The sequence below is a fragment of the Amphiprion ocellaris genome, chromosome 16, assembly GCF_022539595.1.
Source record: "Amphiprion ocellaris isolate individual 3 ecotype Okinawa chromosome 16, ASM2253959v1, whole genome shotgun sequence".
In the NCBI taxonomy this organism is placed as follows: Eukaryota; Metazoa; Chordata; class Actinopteri; family Pomacentridae; genus Amphiprion; species Amphiprion ocellaris.
The window spans coordinates 1,715,250-1,736,415 of NC_072781.1; the positions used below are offsets into that span (position 1 = coordinate 1,715,250).

The 21,166-nt window shown below is 38.6% G+C and overlaps 1 protein-coding gene across 3 annotated transcripts; it reads right to left on the bottom strand.

Annotated features, from left to right (window-relative positions):
- Positions 1–178: 178 nt before the first annotated feature.
- On the bottom strand, positions 179–20,408 carry arhgef33 (Rho guanine nucleotide exchange factor (GEF) 33). 3 transcript variants are annotated; one of them, XM_035950111.2, is made up of 17 exons: positions 20,201–20,408; positions 17,503–17,546; positions 13,404–13,568; positions 13,047–13,168; positions 12,703–12,848; positions 11,420–11,533; positions 10,673–10,799; positions 9,451–9,583; positions 5,728–5,835; positions 5,404–5,496; positions 4,415–4,563; positions 4,236–4,325; positions 3,884–4,062; positions 1,971–2,431; positions 1,675–1,893; positions 1,212–1,354; positions 179–998 (listed from the first exon to the last, which is right to left on the bottom strand). In XM_035950111.2, the coding sequence occupies exons 1-17, from the start codon at positions 20,250–20,252 to the stop codon at positions 881–883; spliced, it is 2,463 nt and encodes an 820-aa protein (XP_035806004.2). In that variant the 5' UTR covers positions 20,253–20,408; the 3' UTR covers positions 179–880. The 3 variants fall into 3 exon arrangements, with proteins under 3 accessions (XP_035806004.2, XP_035805999.2, XP_023130341.2); XM_035950106.2 differs by having other exon boundaries at positions 12,703–12,851; positions 20,201–20,406; XM_023274573.3 differs by having other exon boundaries at positions 1,212–1,351; positions 12,703–12,851; positions 20,201–20,405.
- Between the last annotated feature and the right edge of the window lie 758 nt (positions 20,409–21,166).

Consider the following 21,166-nt stretch of genomic DNA (forward strand, 5'->3'; position numbering starts at 1 on the left):
GAGATGCTAAATAATAAAATAGCTTATTAGAGAGAGCTTCTTAAGTACAAAAAGACAGTGTTGTTCTTTTCAAGTGGTCGTGACCGTGTTGTCTTCTCACAGAAAATACAACGATGGATTCAGAAAACAACAAGTGTGACAAACGGCATTGAGAAAAAATCAACCAGCTGAGCCTCAAAACAGTCAGTGGAGCTTTATTGGACATCGTCACATTCCTCTAGCTTAACAAAACAGTTCATAGAAATAATTACCACATGGACAAAAGATACACAAACTATGTCCTCCTGAGTAAATACAACAATATATAGTTCTGGCTATTGCTTAAGAAACTAAGAAGACTGGTGGAGAGTTGAAGTTTGCACAGATTTAGAAGTTAGAGTGCAAACAAAGCTCCTTCATAAAGGGAAAATGTGTTAGTTCTCTGGAAATTAAGAAAATAGAAATAGAGCAGGAATATCTACAGCACAGGGATGAATGTGTCCTCTGGTGGTCTAGTTTATGATCATATATTTACATTTTAATCAACAAAAAGCTTATTTTCTCTACTGTATAGTCACAGTTATATAAGTTGACTCTTTGGCGACAAGAAGTCAATGTTTGTACAGCTAAGTTTGACAAAATAACACCGATTACAAGCAAAAACTCAACCATCAGTGCTGTTTTATTTTTTAAAAAACCTATTAAATGCTTTCCCTCAGTGTGAGGGTCAGGGGCAGGATCTTTGTCTTCCAATAAAAATTCTATTTATGCACATTTAGTGGACAAGTTGCTTCTACCTATACAGCATTTCTACAGCAGTTAGGAGTCTGCTTACACTTATTAGTATGTTTGTTGAAATGTATGTGTTATATTGCATATTTGTGCATTTTGCATGCTGTGTTCAAACAGCTGTTCCACGGTTTATGTCCAGATGTGCTGCTTTGGAGTTCTTCTCATGATCGCCATTCTGGTGTTCTGGTGTTTTCTCACCTCCCTTGTCCTTCTTATCATCACCGGTTCTGTCAGAAAGAAAGAGCAGAGGTACATTCTTTCATTTCCATGTCAAAAGTGGAAGCATTGGGGACAAATCTGATGCAAAAAGATGCTACTTTCGAAGGGACAGCTTTTTTTTGTGGCTTTTCTGACATCTTTGCGATTTCTTAAATATTCTTCCTTTCTTTTAGCTCCAGTGTCACACCGTTTATGTGCATATTTCCATGTAAGATTCTTACTTCTTCTTGAAGAGCTTCTTGAAAGAGCTCCTGAAGCCTCCTTTGTCCTTCCGACTCCTCTCACTAAACTGAGCGTGGTTGTTCTCCTCAGTCCCGGTCCTCCATTTCGACTCATCGCCCCATGACTGGATGCCAGAGTCCTGCTGAACACAAAGTTTAAGTTGAAATTCACTTGGGATGAATAAAGTATATATCTATCTATCTATACATCCATCTATCCAGACATCCATCTATTCAGACATCCATCCATCCATCCCTCTTTCTAGACATCTATCAATCTATCTGTCCATCTATTTAAAATTTAGATGCCTGTTTTGTTATAGGAATCAGCAGTGGTTTTGTAGCCTGCTAATGTGTAGTCAACTAGATACTAAAGTGTGTCCCAAACTGATCTAAATGTTGCTTCTTGAAAACAAAATCCCTGTAAAAACATTGATTTGTTCACATCTTTGCTGAAACCCACAATGCTGAGCAGCCCGTGGAGATCCTGGTTCTGTTTCTCGGCCTCCACTCGTTTCGCCAGAGGGGTTTGGACCTTACGCGACGGGGTGGAGCTTCCTTTGCTGCCCTTACTGCCCTGGCGCTCCAGCTTGGCGTGGCTACCCAGTTCCACCCTCTGGAGGTGGTCCGATAAAGGTCCACTATCGCTCACTGTGTTCTCCATCTGCAGCCCGTTCAGAGACTAAACAGAGAAGTTTGTTTTTATACGTGTAAAAACACTTTTAAAGTATTTATTTCTGCATAAAGCTGCTTGCTCACCTTGCTCTTACGCTGGCTGGCCTGAAGGGGGCGGTGTTGATAGCGGCGCATCATCACGGCTTCATCTGGAGACACGCAGCCCCTGTTAGGAAGTTTGCTGTACCCGTTCCCTTGGCTTCCACCGTTACCAAACACGTCCCGGGTTGTCGACACGTTTGCTGCTACTGCGTGATGCGACGCCGACGGGGCTTTGGGGCATTTCACAAACGCAATGTCAATGGAGGAATCGGAAGAGGCCGAAGAGCAGCGGTCGAACATATTCGCATCGTGAAGGGAACCTCCGTCCTCCTCGTAGAGACTCTCCATCCCTGGAGGGTCCGGAGGAAGGAGGAACTCTCCGAGGGCATCGGCCAGAGCAGAACCCGGCTGAACCTGACGGAACTCTGCAGTTCTGGAGAGAAGATGATGCTGGCAGGACATGGGCCTATCAGAGGTTTCACTCTCTGGGATGCTGCCGAGACCTGGAAGGCAGAGGTTGGTTAACTGGCTGACTGGTGGGGAAATTGTCCCAAAGGCGTTAAGGTCGCATGGGACACACAAAGTGGTGTCATGAACAAACAGAGAGGTCTACAAAGCCCACAGACAGGACATGGGACAGATAAGTTGATGTCAAGACACTAAGTGGACCCAGTCTTGTGAGCCCAAGACGTTAAGTCTTCTAACCTTTGCTAATGACTAACTGTCTGCACTTATTTAGCTCTTTACTACCTCAAAGCAAACAAGAGTTGCTGGTCTGTCTGCCATCAGGAGCAACTTCCGGTTCAATGTCTTGCCAAATGGACACTTTGGAATGTGGAGGGGTTCAGGATCGAACTGCTAAACCTACGATTTCTGGACAACCTACTCTACAACCACCACAAGAGGCTAACACCTTGAGTCAGATCTTGATTCTTCCATGAGAGCCAAAAACTTAGCAGAATTTCCTTTAGGGGGACAATGGTCAACCCTGTGTTGGAAAGCAGTAATGTCATTCATAGAAGCTTCACGTGTGCTTTCATAAGAGTTCAATGTTGTATGACTGCATCTAAAAATGTTTCTTTTCCAAACAGACCATATTTAAAGATGGACGAGTCCTCTTTAACATCACCCTGAGGTTTCTGCAGACTATTTTTGAAACTTAGTGAACTTTCTCTGGCCATCTTGGCAGTAACTGATTCTACCTAAGTCTTATATAAATCAAAACTGAGCTAAGAGGTGGATGGAGATGAGGTGGACCACTTAAATGTCCATAAACTGTCCTATAAGTGCATCCATTTGTCACTCAAAGCGACTACACACCTAATTCTACATAACTTTAAGCCTTAATGAAATTTAAATGGGTGACTGATAGAAAAATCATCCCCTGTGGAGTTGTCACAGACAGTGAAATTAGCTAAAGACACCAAACTATTTTATATATCAAGCTGTAAACATTTTTATTTTTGCTGCCAAGCTGAATATTTTAACACCGGTATCTATGGGAGTGATTTGCTTCTGTTACCAGCCTCTAGAGGTCATTTGAGGAACTGCAGTTTTTGTTGGCTTCTTTTTTTAGACCCAGAATTTGCTGCTTGGTTCCAGCGAGCCACTCTTGAATGCTGTAGTGAGTTGAAACACGATGAATTGGGCAAATGGGGATAAACATGCACTCTTTTGTCCTGTACCTGATGGTGGAAGTGCTAGAAGTCGCCATGAGAAGCATTAAAGAGAAGTTTAAACCCTGCCGAACTTTCTAACATCCAAAACTTGTTGCAAATCGCTGCAAGAAGTGCAAAACAGAAATTAGGTTTTGTAAGCTGTTCTGTAATGTGAAAAGCACTTAAAGCATTCTGTTGTTTCTCCAGATTCCTGTTGATGCCTCAAGTATGTCCAATCAAACAGAAACCACATAGAGATCATCAGTTTGAAGAGTCAGAAGCTGCTGTGATGCAGACCTGTTGGTTTGTGGTTTCTGGAGTCCAGATCGGGGCTGAAGAGAGGCAGCTGGGACGGCCACTCGGCATCGTAACAATGAGTTTCAGGGTCCTGGTCTCGATCCCAATCCTGGAAACGGTGGGATTGAATCTGCTCCAGAAGACACTGTTTTCTACGCTTCACCTGGTTAGCATGATCCCTGAGGAATAAATGATTCAGAAACCTTATTTACAGCAAAAGACTGCAGAAAAGTGTGCCATTTGTTACCAAAAATAATCAATGTAGCTTTGAGGGGTTTGTTTGTTAATTTTCCAACTGAAAAATCTGATCAAATAATGACGACTAAGTGACCTGATAAAGCTGCAGACTCACATCATTGCAGTGCTGCAGGGGAACGGTGAGCCCACGTTGTTTCCTGGGACTCCGCTCTCCACCGTCTTCAGCAGCTGCTTCATGCTGGACCTGCAGAGACCAGCAGACAGCTTCTAATTCTGAGCACGTGTTTTGTTTACGAGCTGCGGTTTTGCTGCTTGCGGTTCGTGAATCCTGACCTCTTCACCTCCTTGCGGTTGAGCAGCAGCAGCTCCTGGTTGTGCTGCAGGAGGTGGTGATACTGAGCCGTGAAGGATCTGAACTGTTGGATGCAAACCAGCAGCAGGTAGTAGTCTGGATGATCCGCATCTGTCTGCCGGAGAAGCCCCTTTAAACACAGATATACAGAATATGGAGATTCAGAGGGGTAAGAGCTCAGTTTTGTAGTGAAGTCCTTTTCCTTTTCCATAATCTCAAAGTTTCATATTGCATGCTAAACTGAAATATTATTATTTTGAAAATACACACATTCTTTGCAGAGAGTTTCATGTGAACATACCACCATCTTATGGTGACTGTTTAAAAATGAAACTGCAAGAAGCAACAGAAGTTAGCTTAGCATCAAAACTTTAGACGGGAAAAAGTAGTTTAACTTGTTTGAAGGTAACAAGATCAAACTCCCACTCCTAAATCTCTCTAATCGCCACCTTACAGATCTTGTCTGTTTAATCCATGATGTTTTTATTAATGATAAATGAAAACTAATGATGTTAGAATTATTCAGATTGTTGGCATAGACTTGCATAAACTACCAATACAGCAAAGTAAAAATAGTCCATTACTAGCAAATCCTTGTTGTATTTTTAATGTTTGTGCAAAATCTTAAATGTAACTAAATCTTTCAGATAAATGTAGTGGAAAGGAAAATACAATATTTCTCTCTGACATGTGGTGGAGTGGAAATATTAAGTGCAGTAAAATGGAAATGGTTCAGTAAAGCACAACTTCCCCAAAGCTGTATTTGAATAAACATAATAAATTCCCACCACTGAAAAGATATTGGTTGGATTTTGTTACCTTCAGACAAACAAGACAGACAGGAAGAAATAAAACCAAACAAACACCCAAGTTTATTAAATTATTGTGTGTATTTGTTAACACAGTAAAATGGGAATCCTCCTCCATGACTAGAAATCCTTATTTTGTCTAAAACGTGAGTTGATCTGACCTGTAGCAGCAGCAGATACTCTGGGATCCTCTGAACCGGCTGAAGGAGCAAAGTGTGGAGCGACGGTTTGGATTCATCTCCCATGATGTCACTCTGACGGCAGCCAATCAGAGCACAGGGCAGCACAGGTGGAAGGTGTACCAATGAGGACACAAGAATGAAACAAGTTAGTAAGAAATGACGCTTTATTCAGCTGTGATTGAAGCTATTCTTCATAAATAGGGCTTGAAATGAGCCTTTTAGACCCAACATATCTACTAGATATCTAAACACTAAAGCGTTTCTGATCATCTCACTGTTACTTCCTGTTTTATTCTGTTTTACCTCGACGAAGGCAGAAGACTTGATGGAGCTGGAGGCGAGCATGGTGACAACCGCCAGACAGTCTGGAAGATCCTTCAGGTAGGAGACGTAAAAATCCAGGAAATCACTCTGGAGGGAGACAGAAAGAGAAACACGTCCAGGTTTACAGGAGTTCATGTCTTATCTACTCACACATACTCCACGGAATATCCTGCTGTCACTGTCAGATTAGTTTGGACTGTTTTATTCTCCATCAGCATGTGTCCAGTTTGTGGACAGAAACACATCTGGACAGATTTAAACCAGATCCACCTTGTTGTGTTTTGCTGAGGAGAGACTATCATACATCCAGTCTGGTTTATCAGTATTTAGACAGTTTTTGTGCATAAACACAATGAATTCAAAAGGAAGGTTTCAAGATGTGACTGAATGTAGACCTCAAACTTTGCTTAACGGGAATTACTAGCAATTTCACCCACACAAATTCAAATAAATAAAGTTCCAATGAAAGAAATGATCAACTACTGCAAAAAAAACCCCCAAAAAACCCACAAATCACAAAAGTTGCAGATTATTCGTCACAATTAGAACACAAACCAACACAAAGGCAAAGTTCCTCCCCTTCCATTGTACACCATGAGATCTTTTCTCAGACAAAAAACTAATTTTTGGATGAATTCCATCTACATTTGTCATCATTTTGAAAGTCTAGAATGCTGCAGTCTGTCTTACAAGTGTTAAAGTCTGTGAAAAAAGTGCAACTATAAAAGACGATGCATCGCATCCTTCTTGATACCATTTGAATTGTTCAACAAAGAACATTTATGAATTTAAGATCATTTTGCAATTTGTCGTAAAGACTTTAAATACGATTCATTTTGTGTGAACCTGCCTAAAGCACTCACACAAGTGATCAACATGGCTGTCAGCTTGATATATTTTACTAGCTTCTTCCAGAATAACGGTAAAACTATTAAGAGAGGTTAAAACTACAACAATTCTATCCTAGTGAACATATATAAAGATGGACAAACTGTCTGTCATGTCACCTCTAGGTTTCCTGAACACCTAGGACAGGACACACCCACCAATCAGAGCAGTGTCTCCATTAATTATGTATAACTTTGGGCTTTAATAGAATTTAAATGATTCAGTTATATAAAAATCCAGCCATCTTGTAGTCAATTCCTCATTTTTTTGGCCATGTTTGAAACCTGCAGCTATGTGAATGCAGCAAATCTGTATTCTCAGTTTCAGCAGCTCATGAAGAGCGAAAGTTATGATGAAATCACTTCTGCGATGTTGGGTTTTGTCATCTTTTTTAATTGCCGATTTTCACAGTCTTTTACTTCAACATTTTAAAGACAAACTGTAACTTTCTTGACTGCAAAGTGATCTTATAAAATGACAAATATCATGCGTGTAATACACTAAAAATGTTATTATTTAATTTATCTCTCCTCATTGGCTAAAGGGCACAACTGAGGACTTTATGTCTCTATAGCAGATTAAAGATAAATGATTCAATAGAGGTTAAAATCCTTGATTAGCTTCTCATTTCTTCACTGCACTCATCACTAAGTGAACTCCCTTAATGCTCAGTGAACCATCTGCCTTTAATTTTTTAAATAGCTAGGTGTTCTTACCAGTTACTGCATTTCCTGCCTCTCACTCAGACACAATCAGCCACACATTGGATTTGACAGAATTGACTAATTAGCTTCAGTGCTTTTTGCCTGTTTTTGGCTTCCAGCTGGATTCTGCACCTTCAGAATATCTAAAGGAGTTTTAGAACTGACTGGAGAATGAAGAACAGTCAGGGTACTTACAAGTTTTATTAGAGATAACAGTTTCATTTGTAAAAATCCATTTCTTTTTCATTCATTTTTTTAATGCCAGCAGTCATCTTCTAACAAGAATCTCTGTTGTCTTTGTATTAAATCTGTTCTCAGCGTGGCTCCGCTGGAATTTGACATTTCATTTATCCCCGTCACTGCTGCCAAAGTGAATCGGATTCATTCTAAAGGTCTCATCACAAGTCGAATCTTTTGACCTCAGCTGATTAACTTTCCTGGAACAGCGCTGAGTGTTGGACTGCTAAAAGTTTTCATATTACAAGAAAGAAAGAAAACTCTTTTTACGCAGTTTTTTTTTATATCAAGATTGTGTGAAATGAGTCACAGATTCTTCAAAATGATATAAAACTGCTTCAAAAAGATGAAATTATTAAATTAAAATGTCTGCACAGAGAAGTTTGAAGCTCATCAGGCTGTGATTTTGCAAAATCAATCAACACGTTAATATAAAAAAGGAGGGAAAACAGCTGTAGCACTTGCTGATGTGAGAGAATCCAGAGACATCTACTTTACCTGCTAGTAAATGCTGCTTATTCAGAAATCATCCACATTTACAATCACAGCTGAATTACAAATGGCTTCACTGTTGTGACAAAAAATGCAGAATATTTTGTCATTTGTCGAATCTGGTTCCTGCAAATTATTTATTTTTTGTCACATTTTTAATTGAGACATTTTGAATGCAGTGATTTTGATCAAATTTTGTTGATTTTAAACTTACATTTGCGTCACAGATGAGCAGTTCAAGGACAGTCGGAAAATGCAAAATCCGATGTTTCTGCCTGTTTTTACAGTTCCTGGCTCTGATAAATGCTCCAACTTTGGTGATTTTTAAAAAAAAATAAAACATGCCTTTGAAAACCAGCGGTGGTTTTTGGGGGTTCGGAAGGTCAATAGATCTGATCTTTCATGGAAGATGCAGAAAAACAAACTCCTATTGCCATAAAGCAAAACAAGACAAAAATTAATAACTGAATTTCTTGGATTATAGATTTTGCAAAAAATGGAATTGACATGTACAATGTTTTTTTTTTTTGTATTTTTGTCTTTGCAGCTGTAACCAGTAGTGTATATTTTAGTGTATTTTTACTATATTATTACTGAATTTTTAATATATTTTATGATATTTTTACAGTTTTTTTACTATATATTTTACTATATTTTTGTATATTTTAACTGTATTTTTAATATATTTTTCTGTATTTTTACTATATTTTTACTGTAATTCTGCTATATTTTGCTGTATTTTTACTCTATTTTTAAAATATATTTTACTATATTTTTACTATGTTTTTTACTGTATTTTTACAGTTTTGTCTGTATTTTTCTGTATTTTTACTATATTTTTTCAGTATTTTTCAGTATTTTTACTATATTTTTACTGTATTTTTTCTGTGTTTTTACTATATTTTTACTGTATTTTCACTGTATATTTACTGTATTTTTACTGTCTGTATTTTTGTCTTTGCAGCTGAATCACTAACGGTAGAATTTTCAATTTTTTTACAAAGTCTAGTTTGTGCAAACGATTTGTTTTTGCAGAAATTTTAAACGAGACACGTAGAGTCCAGTGATTTTGATGAAATATCAGGATGTCGAGCTGAGATTTGGTTCAGTTTCCAGGTGGAATGATCTGATAATTATCTCTGTTTTGACAGTTCCAGACAGCTCTGGTAAATGGTCTAACTTGGTAACTTTTTATAAACAAAATACCATTAAGAGATCTAATCTTGTGTGGAAAAGGACGATAACCAGCCAAGTTTAGAACTGTAGGACGAGTTTCCTGATTTAAGCAACTTTAAACAACATTTAACATTTCGACTTTCAGGTAAATGATCAGGACTAAGGTGTGAAATGCGCAGTAGGTTGGATTCTCTCCTGTGTTTACCTCTTTGCTGGTGAGCCTCATGAATACGTCTCCCATGATGCCTTGCCACTGGCATTTGAGCACTCGTTCCTGCAGAGTGTGGAGGAGCTCCAGGTGCTGCTGGATCAGGAACCTCAGACAGCTGGGAAATGGACTAGAGACGGAAAGAAAGAGCAAAACATGCTAAATTATGACGAGTATTTACATTAGTCTACTGTCTTAGACAACAATTACGTTAGAAAACAACCATGTGAAATGATTTCAATGCAGTAATTGTCACTTGTCATGGTATTTATCACACTTTTATTAAATCTAGCATCACTGCACATGTTGAAATGCAATTATTTGTGGATACAGTACATTATTGTATGAAGTTTATCTGCTTCATGGCAAATATACGACTCATTTACAGCTTTCAGAAGTGATTTTAACCCTTGTGTCGTCCTGTGGGTCAAAATTGACTCAGTTTAAGTAGGTTAAAATAAATGCAATTATTCATAGATACCACTGGACCCAGTTCAGCTGCTTATTGGGAACACGTGTGCTGCAGCCCAGCAGTCATTACAGGAACAAGCAGAGGCTCTTTAAAAAGACTATCTGCTCTGTTTACTGGCGTTTATAACCTGCTGTTATTTGATTTATTTATTTCCTGTTCTATCCTCACTGTAAGCTCTGAAATTAGATCAGCAGCTGCTCTGGAACATGTTCTGTTGATCTGAGGGTATCAGATGAGTTTGTGGATGTCTGGGTCATTCTTCTTTCCATCTTTCCTTCTTGTCTCCTCATTTATTACAGAATCATTTTAGTAAAGTCTGATTTAAGAGATGTTATCTATTGTATGTACACTACCATTCAACAGTCTGGGGTCACTTAGAAATGTCATTATTTTTGAAAGAAAGTCAGTTTTTTCAATGTGGATCACATTAAATGAATGATAAATCTAGTGTAGTCATTGTTAATGTGGTAAATGACTATTGTAGCTGGAAACAGCTGATTTTTAATGGAATATCTCCATAGAGGTACAGAGGAACATTTCCAGCAACCATCACTCCTGTGTTCTAATGCTACATTGTGTTAGCTAATGGTGTTGAAAGGCTCATTGATGATTAGAAAACCCTTGTGCAGTTATGTTAGCACATGGATAAAAGTGGGAGTTTTCATGGAAAACATGGAATTGTCTGGATGACCCCAAACTTTTGAGTGGTGGTGCATATAAACTGTCTCTGTGTGTCGGCAGGTTTACCGTTTGTCCTTGGAAGTGAGAGCTTCTGAGCCGTTGAAGGAGATGTTGGCCTTCAGTAACAGAGACAGATGAGAAACATAAACTCTCTCTGACTCCAGCAGCTCCAGAGCTGCTCTCTGCCTCTTATCTGCAAAAATAAAAACACAACATATTGTTTCTTCAGTCATAATTCACCCTCGTGTTGTCCTGCGGGTCTAAATTGATCCGTTTTAAAGTTTGAAAATGTGGAAAAAAAATATTTTCACAGTGAAACTTCTGATGTTCACATTTTCAGCATTTTGGGAAATCTTTGAACATTGTTTGGTGGAAAACAAGAAATGTTAAAAATGTTTCTTGAGAACATTCACAAAAAATATTTTTTGGTGTCCATAAATGAAGACAACAGGAGGGTCAAAGATTTTGCTTGTAATGGATTATTTTTTATTTTGCTGTATTGGTAGTTTATGCAAGTCTATGCCAACAATCTGAATAATTCCAACACCATCAGTTTTGGTGCCCGTAAATGAAGACAACAGGAGGGTTAAAGATAAATCACTGTTAAAAACGGTTTAATCATTGTTCACTTTTTACAGTGTAGGTGAATTTGGTTACCTTTTAGCATCAGTTCCTTTGCTATGCTAAGCTAATGGGCTGCCAGTTAAAGCTTCACATTTCTGATTATTCCTGGAGTGCAGGAATGTGTGTGAGGTTGCACTGTAGTTAGTGAGATTGTAGTTTAATCATCAGAATCATCAGTGGGTTTCTCACTGTTTTCAGGTGGACTGCTGGGGTCTGTCTCGTCTCTGCTGCTGTTTCTGTCTCCCCACACTGGAGATCTGGGCGGACAAACTCTCTGCTGAACGTCCTGCTCAGAGATGGACGCTGCAACACAAACGTGAGTAAATGGATCATATTATACTCTACCAGTCACACCTTCTCATTTAATGGTTTTTCTTTATTTTCATGACTGTTTACATTCTAGATTCTCACTGAAGGCATCAAAAGTATGAATGAACACGTCTGGAATTATGTAGTAAACAAAAACAAGTCAAAACATGTTTTAGATTTTAGATTCCTCAAATGATTCAATTAGTCCAAAGCGACTCGAAACCTGTTCAAAACTACTCAAAATTTCCCAAAATGTGTTAAAAAATGGTATAAAATGACTCAAAATATGTCCAAAATTTGTTAAATCTTCTTGCAAATGACCCAAAAGAAGTCCCAGATAACCCTGAACAAGTACCGGACAACTCAAAGTTTGTTCAATTTGAATTAAAAATTGCCAATAATGACTCAAAATCTGTCCGTTCTGTTAAATTTTTCACTCTTTGCTTTGATTCCTGCTTTGAACACTCTTGGCATTCTCTGGATGAGCTTGTGAGCTTGGGACTTCTTTTGAGTCGTTTGGGACGAGATTTAACAGATTCTGGACCATTTTTAACAAGTTTTGAGAAGTTCTGAGTAGTTTTGAACAGGTTTCAAGTGATTGTGGACAAATATTTACTCATAACGGTTAAAGTTTCAGTCAGTTTGGATGATTTTTTGAGTAATTTAGGACACATTTCCAGTCGCTGAACACAGGTTTTACTTCATTATCTAAAAATTTAAAGTCATTTACTCCAATTAAAGTAGTTTTGGACAAATTTCAACTTTTTTTACAAGTTATTTTAGACATATTTTGTGTCATTATTGGCAGTTTTTAATTAGTTTGGAGAAATTCAATCATTTTGGGCAAATATTGAGTTTTTTGGTACTTGTTCAGGGTTTTTTGGGACTTCTTTTGGGTCATTTATGACGAGATTTAACACATTTTGGACATATTTTGAGTCATTATTGGTAATTTTTAATTCAAATTGAATTATTTGAAAAATGTAAAACCTGTTTTGACTTGTTTTTGTTTCCTACATAATTCCATGTGTTCATTCATAGTTTTGATGCCTTCAGTGAGAATCTACAACCATTAAATGAAGGTATAATGGTCGTGCAGGACTGATATTCGTTCTTCCAGACTTCTATCTCGGTGTGTAGATGTAAATTCTGAACAGACTCACTCTGTGTGGATGTGCTGCTCCTCTGTGGCGACACACTGCGCGGCAGATTGGAGAAAAACTGCTGGATGACGCTGAGCTCTGATTGGCTGGGCGTACAGATGTGTTCATCCCCTGATGACGTCAGCACATCTGCCCTGGAACCTTTTCTGCTGTTGTGGTTTGAAGGAAAACAAGATGAGAAGTTCTGCAACACAGTTTATGTTTTTGCTTCTCTGTCAGTAAACATTAGTTCAAGAAACTCTGAGATGTTTACAGTTTGTAGAAGTCAGATGAAAGAAGGACGGTCAATCTGTGAGGTAGAGATAATCAGAAAACGACAGATATATGATGTATTTGTCGTCTACCTCTGTGGAGTGGAGATGATGTCTTTGCAGTTTTCTGACTGCAGCATTTCTATCCTCTTCTGAACGTCTCTCTGTCTGCTGGAAACGTCTTTAATGTGGAACAATGCCACATTCAGCTCCTCCTGCAGCAGATTATTAGCAAGGAACAGCTTTAAAATACAAATAAATGATAAATTAAGTGAATAGAAATGGTGAAATCTGGCAGCTTGGGTGCCTGAAAAACAACAACAACAAAAAGCCGTTGATGCCTTCCTGTCTGACAGATTGAATTAGTTTACAGTCAGATGGTCTCCATTAGGGCCTCTGAACATCCCAGAATAGAGCCGGAGTGTGTCCACCGTGTCCAATGTGCGGCACCTTGAATGTGTTGAGGGAGTTCTTGAGGCCCATGATCTTGTCGTCCACGTCGGTCTGGTGCTCCTGCAGCTTCTCCTCCAGGCTGTGGTCCCTGAGGCGGAGCTCGCACAGCTCCGTCAGAGCAGCCTGGAGCCCCTCGCGCAGCTCCGCCACCAGGCCCTGCAGCTGCATCACAAGGGCCAGTAAAAAAGTTTGAAAACTCATCAGTGTTTCTGTTTCTGAGTTGCTCTTCAGTTTTCCTTACCTTTGGGCTAATTCCTTACTCTTTGTATGAGTTGTTTTAGGGGATTTTCTTTGCAAATAGTGATTCCTGTGACCCAAAAATCACGAGTTCTGGTGCTTTACTTTTAAATATTCCCTTATTTCATTCAGTTATTTACCTGAGGGGCACAAAGTTTTTGCAAAGTCTTACAACTGATCTTGAAGTGTATTGAAATCCTGTCTTTGTCTGACATTTTTAGCATTATTTTATGTCCTTGCAGTCACTATATATGAGCTCATTTAGATTTGATTTACTTTATCACTACAGCTGGATTTTTTTCCTTTTTCTTAGCTGCTCGTTTTCTTAACCCTCGTCTCGTCCTGCGGGTCAGAATTGACCCGTTTTAAAGTTTGAAAATATTGGGGGGGGGGGGGGGGGACTGATTTTCACAGTAAAACTTCTGATGTCCACATTTTCAACATTTTTCAGAAATCTTTGAACATTTTTTGGTGGAAAAAAGAAATGTTAAAAAATATTAGAAGTTTTACTGATATATATGGAATCACTTTAGATATTTTTAAGATTTTTGTGGAAGATTTTTACAAATTTTTTGAAAATATTTACAAGAATTTTCTTGCCAAATTTGGGGGATTTTTTAAAAATAAAACTTTTAAGGGAAACTTTTAAGGAATTATTGGAATTTTCTTCCTGAAGGTTTTGCAAATTTTCAGAAATTTGGGGATTTTTTTTTGCAGAATTTTTGGATTTTTTTTCAGACAAGGAAACAATATTTTTTGGTGCCTGTAAATGAGGACAACAGGAGGGTTAATTCCTTTCTTTAGGCTCCATTATGATGCTTTGGTTCCTGTTTTTTACATCCATTTCACAGTTTTCGAGCATCTTCCATCATCTGATCTCTCTCCTCCCTGATTTTATTCTATAGAAACATATTCTTTATCCGCCTTCCTCCTCCTCTGAAGCTCCGTTCTGAGTTTTCTCATGCGTGGCTGATTGAATTCATTTAGTCGGAGATAACTGAATCAGCTCATGGGAACATTACACGGCGCTTCTTTCTCGCTCTATCTTTCCATCTCCCCATCTTCTTGTTCTCTCTCTCAGTCATGTGAAAGGCATCAGGCAGGAGGCTGAATGGAACGTCTGTCCTGTTTTCAGCGTTTCTGTTCACCTGGAGGCTGATGAACAGACGGAAGGAACCGCAGTCAGCTCCTTTAAACGTGTCTTTTTAGAGGTTGTGTGTCCACGAGGGCGGAAAATGTCAAAGCTGCATGATATGTGGAGTAAAACGGTGTAAGAGAGACCAGTTTAAAGCTTCATTTGGCAAGAATCTTCAATCCAGATGCACCTAAATAGATAATTAGTGAGTTTTTTCAGGTCTTTAAACAGCAGACGGCACAAATGGGTCTCCTTTCCTGATCCACAGCCAGCTTCAAGTGACTTCTTCTGCCCTCGATGATCAGCTTAGCGGCCCTTCAGTAACTCCCACTGAACTGTGAGTTTTCCTTTTTACTTTTGGAAGCTTTTATGACCCATGATTCACCCAAAACTCCAACTAAAATTCCAAAAATATGCCCAACTAATAAGATGTCTGCCTCAGTCTGCACCCAAAAGTCACAAGTGCTTGACTTTAAATATCATTCAATTATTTACTTATTCATTTAAATTTAGGAATTTATCTCTAAATTTATTGAAATCCTGTCCAGGTCACACTTTTTTTTTTCCCTTTTTTTAATAAGATCTGTACCTCATAATTTCTGAAATTGGGACTTTTTTCCTAATTTTCTATATATTTTTTTTAAAGATTTGTCCTTTTTTGAACGTCTTATTTTCGTTGCACAGCCTTGGGAACGTTCACTTTTCATTTCACTGCACAAACTCCTGAATTAATACGTCCTAAATCCAGCTGCACGAGGACTCAAGCCTTTAACTCGAGTGTTAATTCACAGTTGTGTCATAGCTGCAGATCTGTTGATCAAAAGTCATGCGACTTAAAGCAAAGTGAACCTGAGAAAGATGCAGTTTTCTCACAGCATGGACTCTGATTAGAACAGCCTGGATGCTGCATTTGGAACACATTTAATATTGCTAGGGGTATGAATAATTTCAGGCTTGACTGTATGTGGTTTTGCAAAATGCGGCACTACAACGGATATTCTGCTGTCTTTTGATTGAAGTCTGCACTGTTTGCTGCTCGATTACTGCCTTAATTTGATCTCTGCTGAAAGAAATCTTCATCCATCCGCCTCAGTAAATACACTTTAAATTGAATATCCTGAGGTACAATCGGTTTCAAAGCATCAAAGCACCTGAAGTTGTTCTTCGGTTGTTGGTTAAACCCATAAAAACTGCACATTTTGCATAGTAGTTGAACATTTACAGGAGAAAATAACCGCTTCATGCCTTAAAATGACTTGAATGTAGCTTCTCACAGCTGCTTCCACTAAGAATTTACAGAATCATGAAGTCTTTGCCTCGATCGTCTCCCAAATCTCCACTAGTTGCTGCAACTCAAGCACACCGGCTCACCTACGACTCTCACTTAGACTTAGACGACTTTATTACAGTTTTTCTGGATTGATAAGACTCTAAATTCCATCCACTGCACACAGCCACCAACTGACTGCACACATTTCTCAAAAACAGGACTCTGCTGTCCAAATTTTGAACACTATTCATGGTTTGCACCCAGTTTCCAAAACTCTTCCACTCTTTTTGCAAAAGACTGAACACGTTTTTTGCTCATTTGAACACACTTTTTCACTCATAGCACACATTTTTCAAAAAGTGAACACTAGGAAGCAGAATTATCTGTTCAGAATGGATGTCAGAGGAGCAAGAGGTCATGTTGGAGGAAGAGGACGTGGACGACCCAGACCACGGCCAGAACCAGAACCAGAACCTGGTCCTGGACCACTTTACATGTATGTAAATGTTGTTTGTCACTTCAGTGACATGTCTATACTGGAACAATACAAGCAGTCAGAAATGTTCTGAGAATACTGTAAGAAATCTAATGCATAATTCTGCTTCACAAGTGCTGGTAAAATTACAGAAAGTGTACATGACTGACTTTGTCTCTGTTTGGTGTGCGTTTGTTCCAGAGAGTTTTTCAGTTGGATTCTGATGATACACATGAATACATCTGGAACAATGTTAGTTTTCATAGAGGACTATTGATTCAGTAATGTTTCAATATGTACCCTCAAGTTATTGTGGTTTTTCTGTCTCCATATTCTCCCTTTCTGAATTCTATAGAAGAAGGTGTGAGTAAGTTTTTCTGCTCACTCTGTAAAACTTCTCTGTCCTACACATTGGCAGCTACTATTAGAGGGATTTGGCCACAAATGTTCAAACTACAAACCAATTTTAAAGGAGAATAATGATCCAGGAAGCTCCACCTTGCAGGTTAACAGGATTGGTCCTTTAGGTTTGTGACATATGAAACCCAGGAAGTCTGAATCTGTGTTTCTCAGACTGTCATTTGTACGATACAGTTTCAAAGAGGAAATGCTGGCGTTAGCATCTTAAGAAAATGTTGTCTTCTATTCAGGAAGGGAGAATAACCGACCAGAGAACGTCTCAAAAGACCAGACTGACCTTTCTGTGACTTTTGACTCGAATATCTGCATGAGATCCTGAGAAGATCATATCTAAACCCAGTAATAAATGATGTACAATTGGCTAAAGCTAGCTCAAACCAAACAAAAACCTTCTGAAATGTGAAGTGTGATTAAAGGTTTCTGCTCCTGATAGATGGAGGGAACATTTGGTTGATTTATTTCACTGGGAAACTACTAAACCGAGCTCCTACATCTGAGTATAAAGCAATAATTATTGGTTTTTATGAGGCATAAACAAAGTTAGCTACAATTTTATTACCTGAGCGATCTCCAGTCCAGCTTCTTCCACACTTTTTTCTCTCTCTAGATTAAACAATAAAGGAAAAATAACACACAGGAATCAGACAAATTTAATAAACATGATTTCATGCTGCAGTTCTTATTTTGGATATTAAACCCATTTTATTTCTTTCTCAGAACTTTCACAAAATCCCCAAAAAACAGCTGTGAAAGCGAGGTTTTGGGTTTCACAGGAGATTTTTTTTTTTAAGATTCTGCAGGTTTTACATAATTTACAATCAGTATTCCTATTAGATCACTTGATAAACACCTACTTGTGGAGTATAACAGAGATTTTGAAGCATGTATTTTATTCCCATGTTGCTAATTCTGGCAAAACAATTAAATGAAAGTGGTATTTTTTTATGATAGTAGAGTATCTGATAATTCATTGTTGAAGTATTTATCAGCACAGTGGTCTTCTTGTGATATCTGTCTCAGTAAATCAAGCAGATTTCCAGTTTTCTTGAGATAAAATGCAGTTTAAAGGCTGGAAATGTTCGTTCTGTCCTTCGCTTTCAAGTGTTCAACATTAAAGTCACTTGTTGGTGTTCATATTTACTTCCCATCCTTTACGACTCGATCGTCCTAAAGTGGATGCATGTGTTCGTTTATCATGCACAGTTCAGATGTTTATCTGTGCAGATTAATATGTGACGGAGTGTGTCTCTGCGTGTGATGCGTTTCAGAGGAAAACACTCTCTGCAGGACTCATGACAAATGTTTTATGGCGCAGAAGTTGAGGTCAGGACAATTCGAGGACATTATTGAGGTTTAAGTGTGTTTCTACATGCAGTCACGTGAAAGCTCTTTTTTTTACTCCTTTGATTTCAACTTTTAAATCTTTGTGTCCAACTTGAAAGGAAGCAGCTCCAATATGCATCTTCTGATGGAATCACAAATTAGTTTCTGCAGATTCAAAGCTACTGAAGTTTTGAGGGATTGTTCGTGTTTGCAAAATGATGGCGCATGAGGAGGAAATTATGATTTACAATGGATTTTCCTTTTAAACGCATCGCTTTTGGGGGACAGCTGCATGAACGCACAATGAGTCTGTTTGTTGCAGAAATGTCACAAACCAAAGCTGCTGTCAAAACTGCAAAGGGGTCATCTGAAATACGCACTTTACATATATTATCATGTGTAACCGACGAGGCCCACGGGGGTCAGTGTACCGCGTAACGCCTCCTAGCTGGTGAATGAGCCAGAGAGGGAATAAATAATGTCAAAGAACAAAGTCTTTCTGTCTGCAGGAGCTCACAGTGTGGCCAGTCTCCTCTGGCAGCTTGGGTTTGTATTTTAGCTGTGAGGGAGGAGATGTCAAGATGTCAACATGCTGTCCCAGAGTGACCTCAAACTTCTAGCACACATAAACACACAAAACAAATCGAGAACGCTGCAATTAGCAAAAGTTAACAGGAAAACGCATGATGTTCTTTACAGTTCCTAGTGTATTTTACCTTGGAAATTCTTTTGCTAGATGTTGCTCAGACAAAACAAAATGGCCAAACATAAGAAATGCAGCATCCAAAATGTAGAAAAACAATAAGATAATATAAGAATGACACATTACTGAAATTAAATAAAGAAGCTAAATTAGAAAAGTAGAAAGTTGTGCAGGCAATTATGCTGAGATAATAAGTAAAATTGGACATGAAAACAAAATGATGCTCGTAAAAATGAACATAGCGCCTCAAAAATTGAATGAAAATGAAATATTTTCTCTATTGATTTTTGCTTTTACAGTTGCTTTTTATTGCTTAAAGTTAAATTACACCTCTTGTCTGATGTAAAAACGAATTGCAGTTCAGAAATCATAAAGATTTAATGTTAATAAATGCACCTTTTCACAGCAGACATTTTGGGTCAGGAGACAACGGTAGTAACTGAAAACATTAGAAACAGCTGCATCTCGTTTCCCATTTCCAGGTTCCTCTTTTTGCACATGCTGGTTTCCTGAGACACAAACTCAACAAAATGAGTTTCTCCTGTGCTTTTTCTAGCAATTTAAAATGTCTTCTGTGGAAAATGTCCACAAGAGGGCGCTGATATTTACTCTTCAACTGCGAAATGTCGTTTATGTTGCGGAATAATTTGATTATGTGAAAGATCCTCAAAAAAATGTCATCTGATATGTTGTTGTTGGACTTTTGCATCTTTTAAATGTCAAGATTGGACTCAGCAGCGACATTTAGCATTGATCTATTCCCAAATCAGGTTTTGCTGCTTTATTTACTGATCTTTCTTTCCTAAAAGCAGAAATACCAATGTTCATACTCTTTGCAGATGCAGATGTTGTGATTAAATGCCTCGTAGCCTTTTGGCTGGAAGATACATTTTTGTGTCACAGCTCAATTAATGATTTCCGCACTTCTCAGATTTAAAGAAAAAAGTGTTCTGGAGAACAAACCCATGAGGAGTCATGTGTAAAACCATCTGAACTCCATGTTATCAGCCTCAACCATTCAAGAGAAGAACATCTGAGACCACTCTCTAAGTCAGATTATATTAAAGAAAAGTTTTTTTTTAAAAATTCTTACTTTACATTTTATAGCCTAAACAGTCAATCAGTGGGAGCGATATTAAACTACTTCATCATAAACATCACAGTTGAGGAACTTCGGTCGGAGAGCATTTCTTCAGAACTTTCAGCTCATGCTCTTAAACTCTTATTTTACCTTCTGTCATGTCCTCCGTCTTCTCCTCTGTGTCTGTTTGTCCATTCTCCATGTCCAGGTGGTCCTCCTCAGCCCGGTCCGGTGAAGTTCTTCACAGCCGTCCAGTTCTGAAGTTCCTGTCTAGAGCTCAAAACGACCTCCGTCTACTCCCCCGCCTCGTCCTTCGATTCTGAACAAACTATCTTTTGCTGTGATCACTCACTTTCTCTCTTCCAAAGCATGTGAGTCCTGTGATTTCCCTTTTGTACAAAAAGCTCCTTGTCTTCGGAGAGTAGAAGGACGGAGGGGAAAGATCAGGAGGAGAGAGAGAGGACGTTTGTTCATCGTACAGTCGCATACTGTGGCGAAGTCATTAGATTTAGGGAGGCGTGACTGGTTTTTAATGAAGATGATTTAACTGATACAGCTGCTCTGATGAGAGAAATGGAAGGACCAGTTAGTGCAGTGGGTAGATGGAGAAACCGATTATAATCGAGGATATCCCACTTCCAGTCAAGTTGAGGTTGAGGTAGAAATGCATTTGAAGTGTTTGGATCATGGTTCTTTTCACGTTTTCACTCCTTAATAAGATCTTTTGATTAGACTTGAGGTACCAAAACCTGTAGTTCCTCAAATGGCCAATCAAGACCCTAAAGGTGAGTAAATCCACAATGACCGTCCATCCATCCATCCATCCATCCATCCATCCATCCAGTTGGACATGCCCAGAAAACCTGCGTCGGAAGGCACAGCGAAGACTTCTTAATCACATGAACCACCTCAGCTGGCTACTTTTGACTTGAAGGAGCAACAACCCAACCTCAAGCTCCCTCCAGATGTCCGAGCTTCTCAAATATTTGACTCTCAAAAGAGCAAAGTGACAGGAAGGGAAGCTTCAGAGAGATTATTTCAATTAGGTTCATGGCCCACTGTTAATTAGAAAATGATTACAGACATGTTTAGGCGACACTTCACTAACGAGTAACT

What these genes read in the sequence shown, in the direction of transcription:
- arhgef33 (XM_035950106.2), bottom strand. Translation starts at nt 20,252, where the DNA reads ATGGAGAATGGACAAACAGACACAGAGGAGAAGACGGAGGACATGACA. An exon ending in ATCATCTCCACTCCACAGAG is followed by an intron (nt 12,852 to 13,046) that starts GTAGACGACAAA and finishes AAACCACAACAG; the next exon opens with CAGAAAAGGTTCCAGGGCAG. An exon ending in CAGCAGTCCACCTGAAAACA is followed by an intron (nt 10,800 to 11,419) that starts GTGAGAAACCCA and finishes TTATTTTTGCAG; the next exon opens with ATAAGAGGCAGAGAGCAGCT.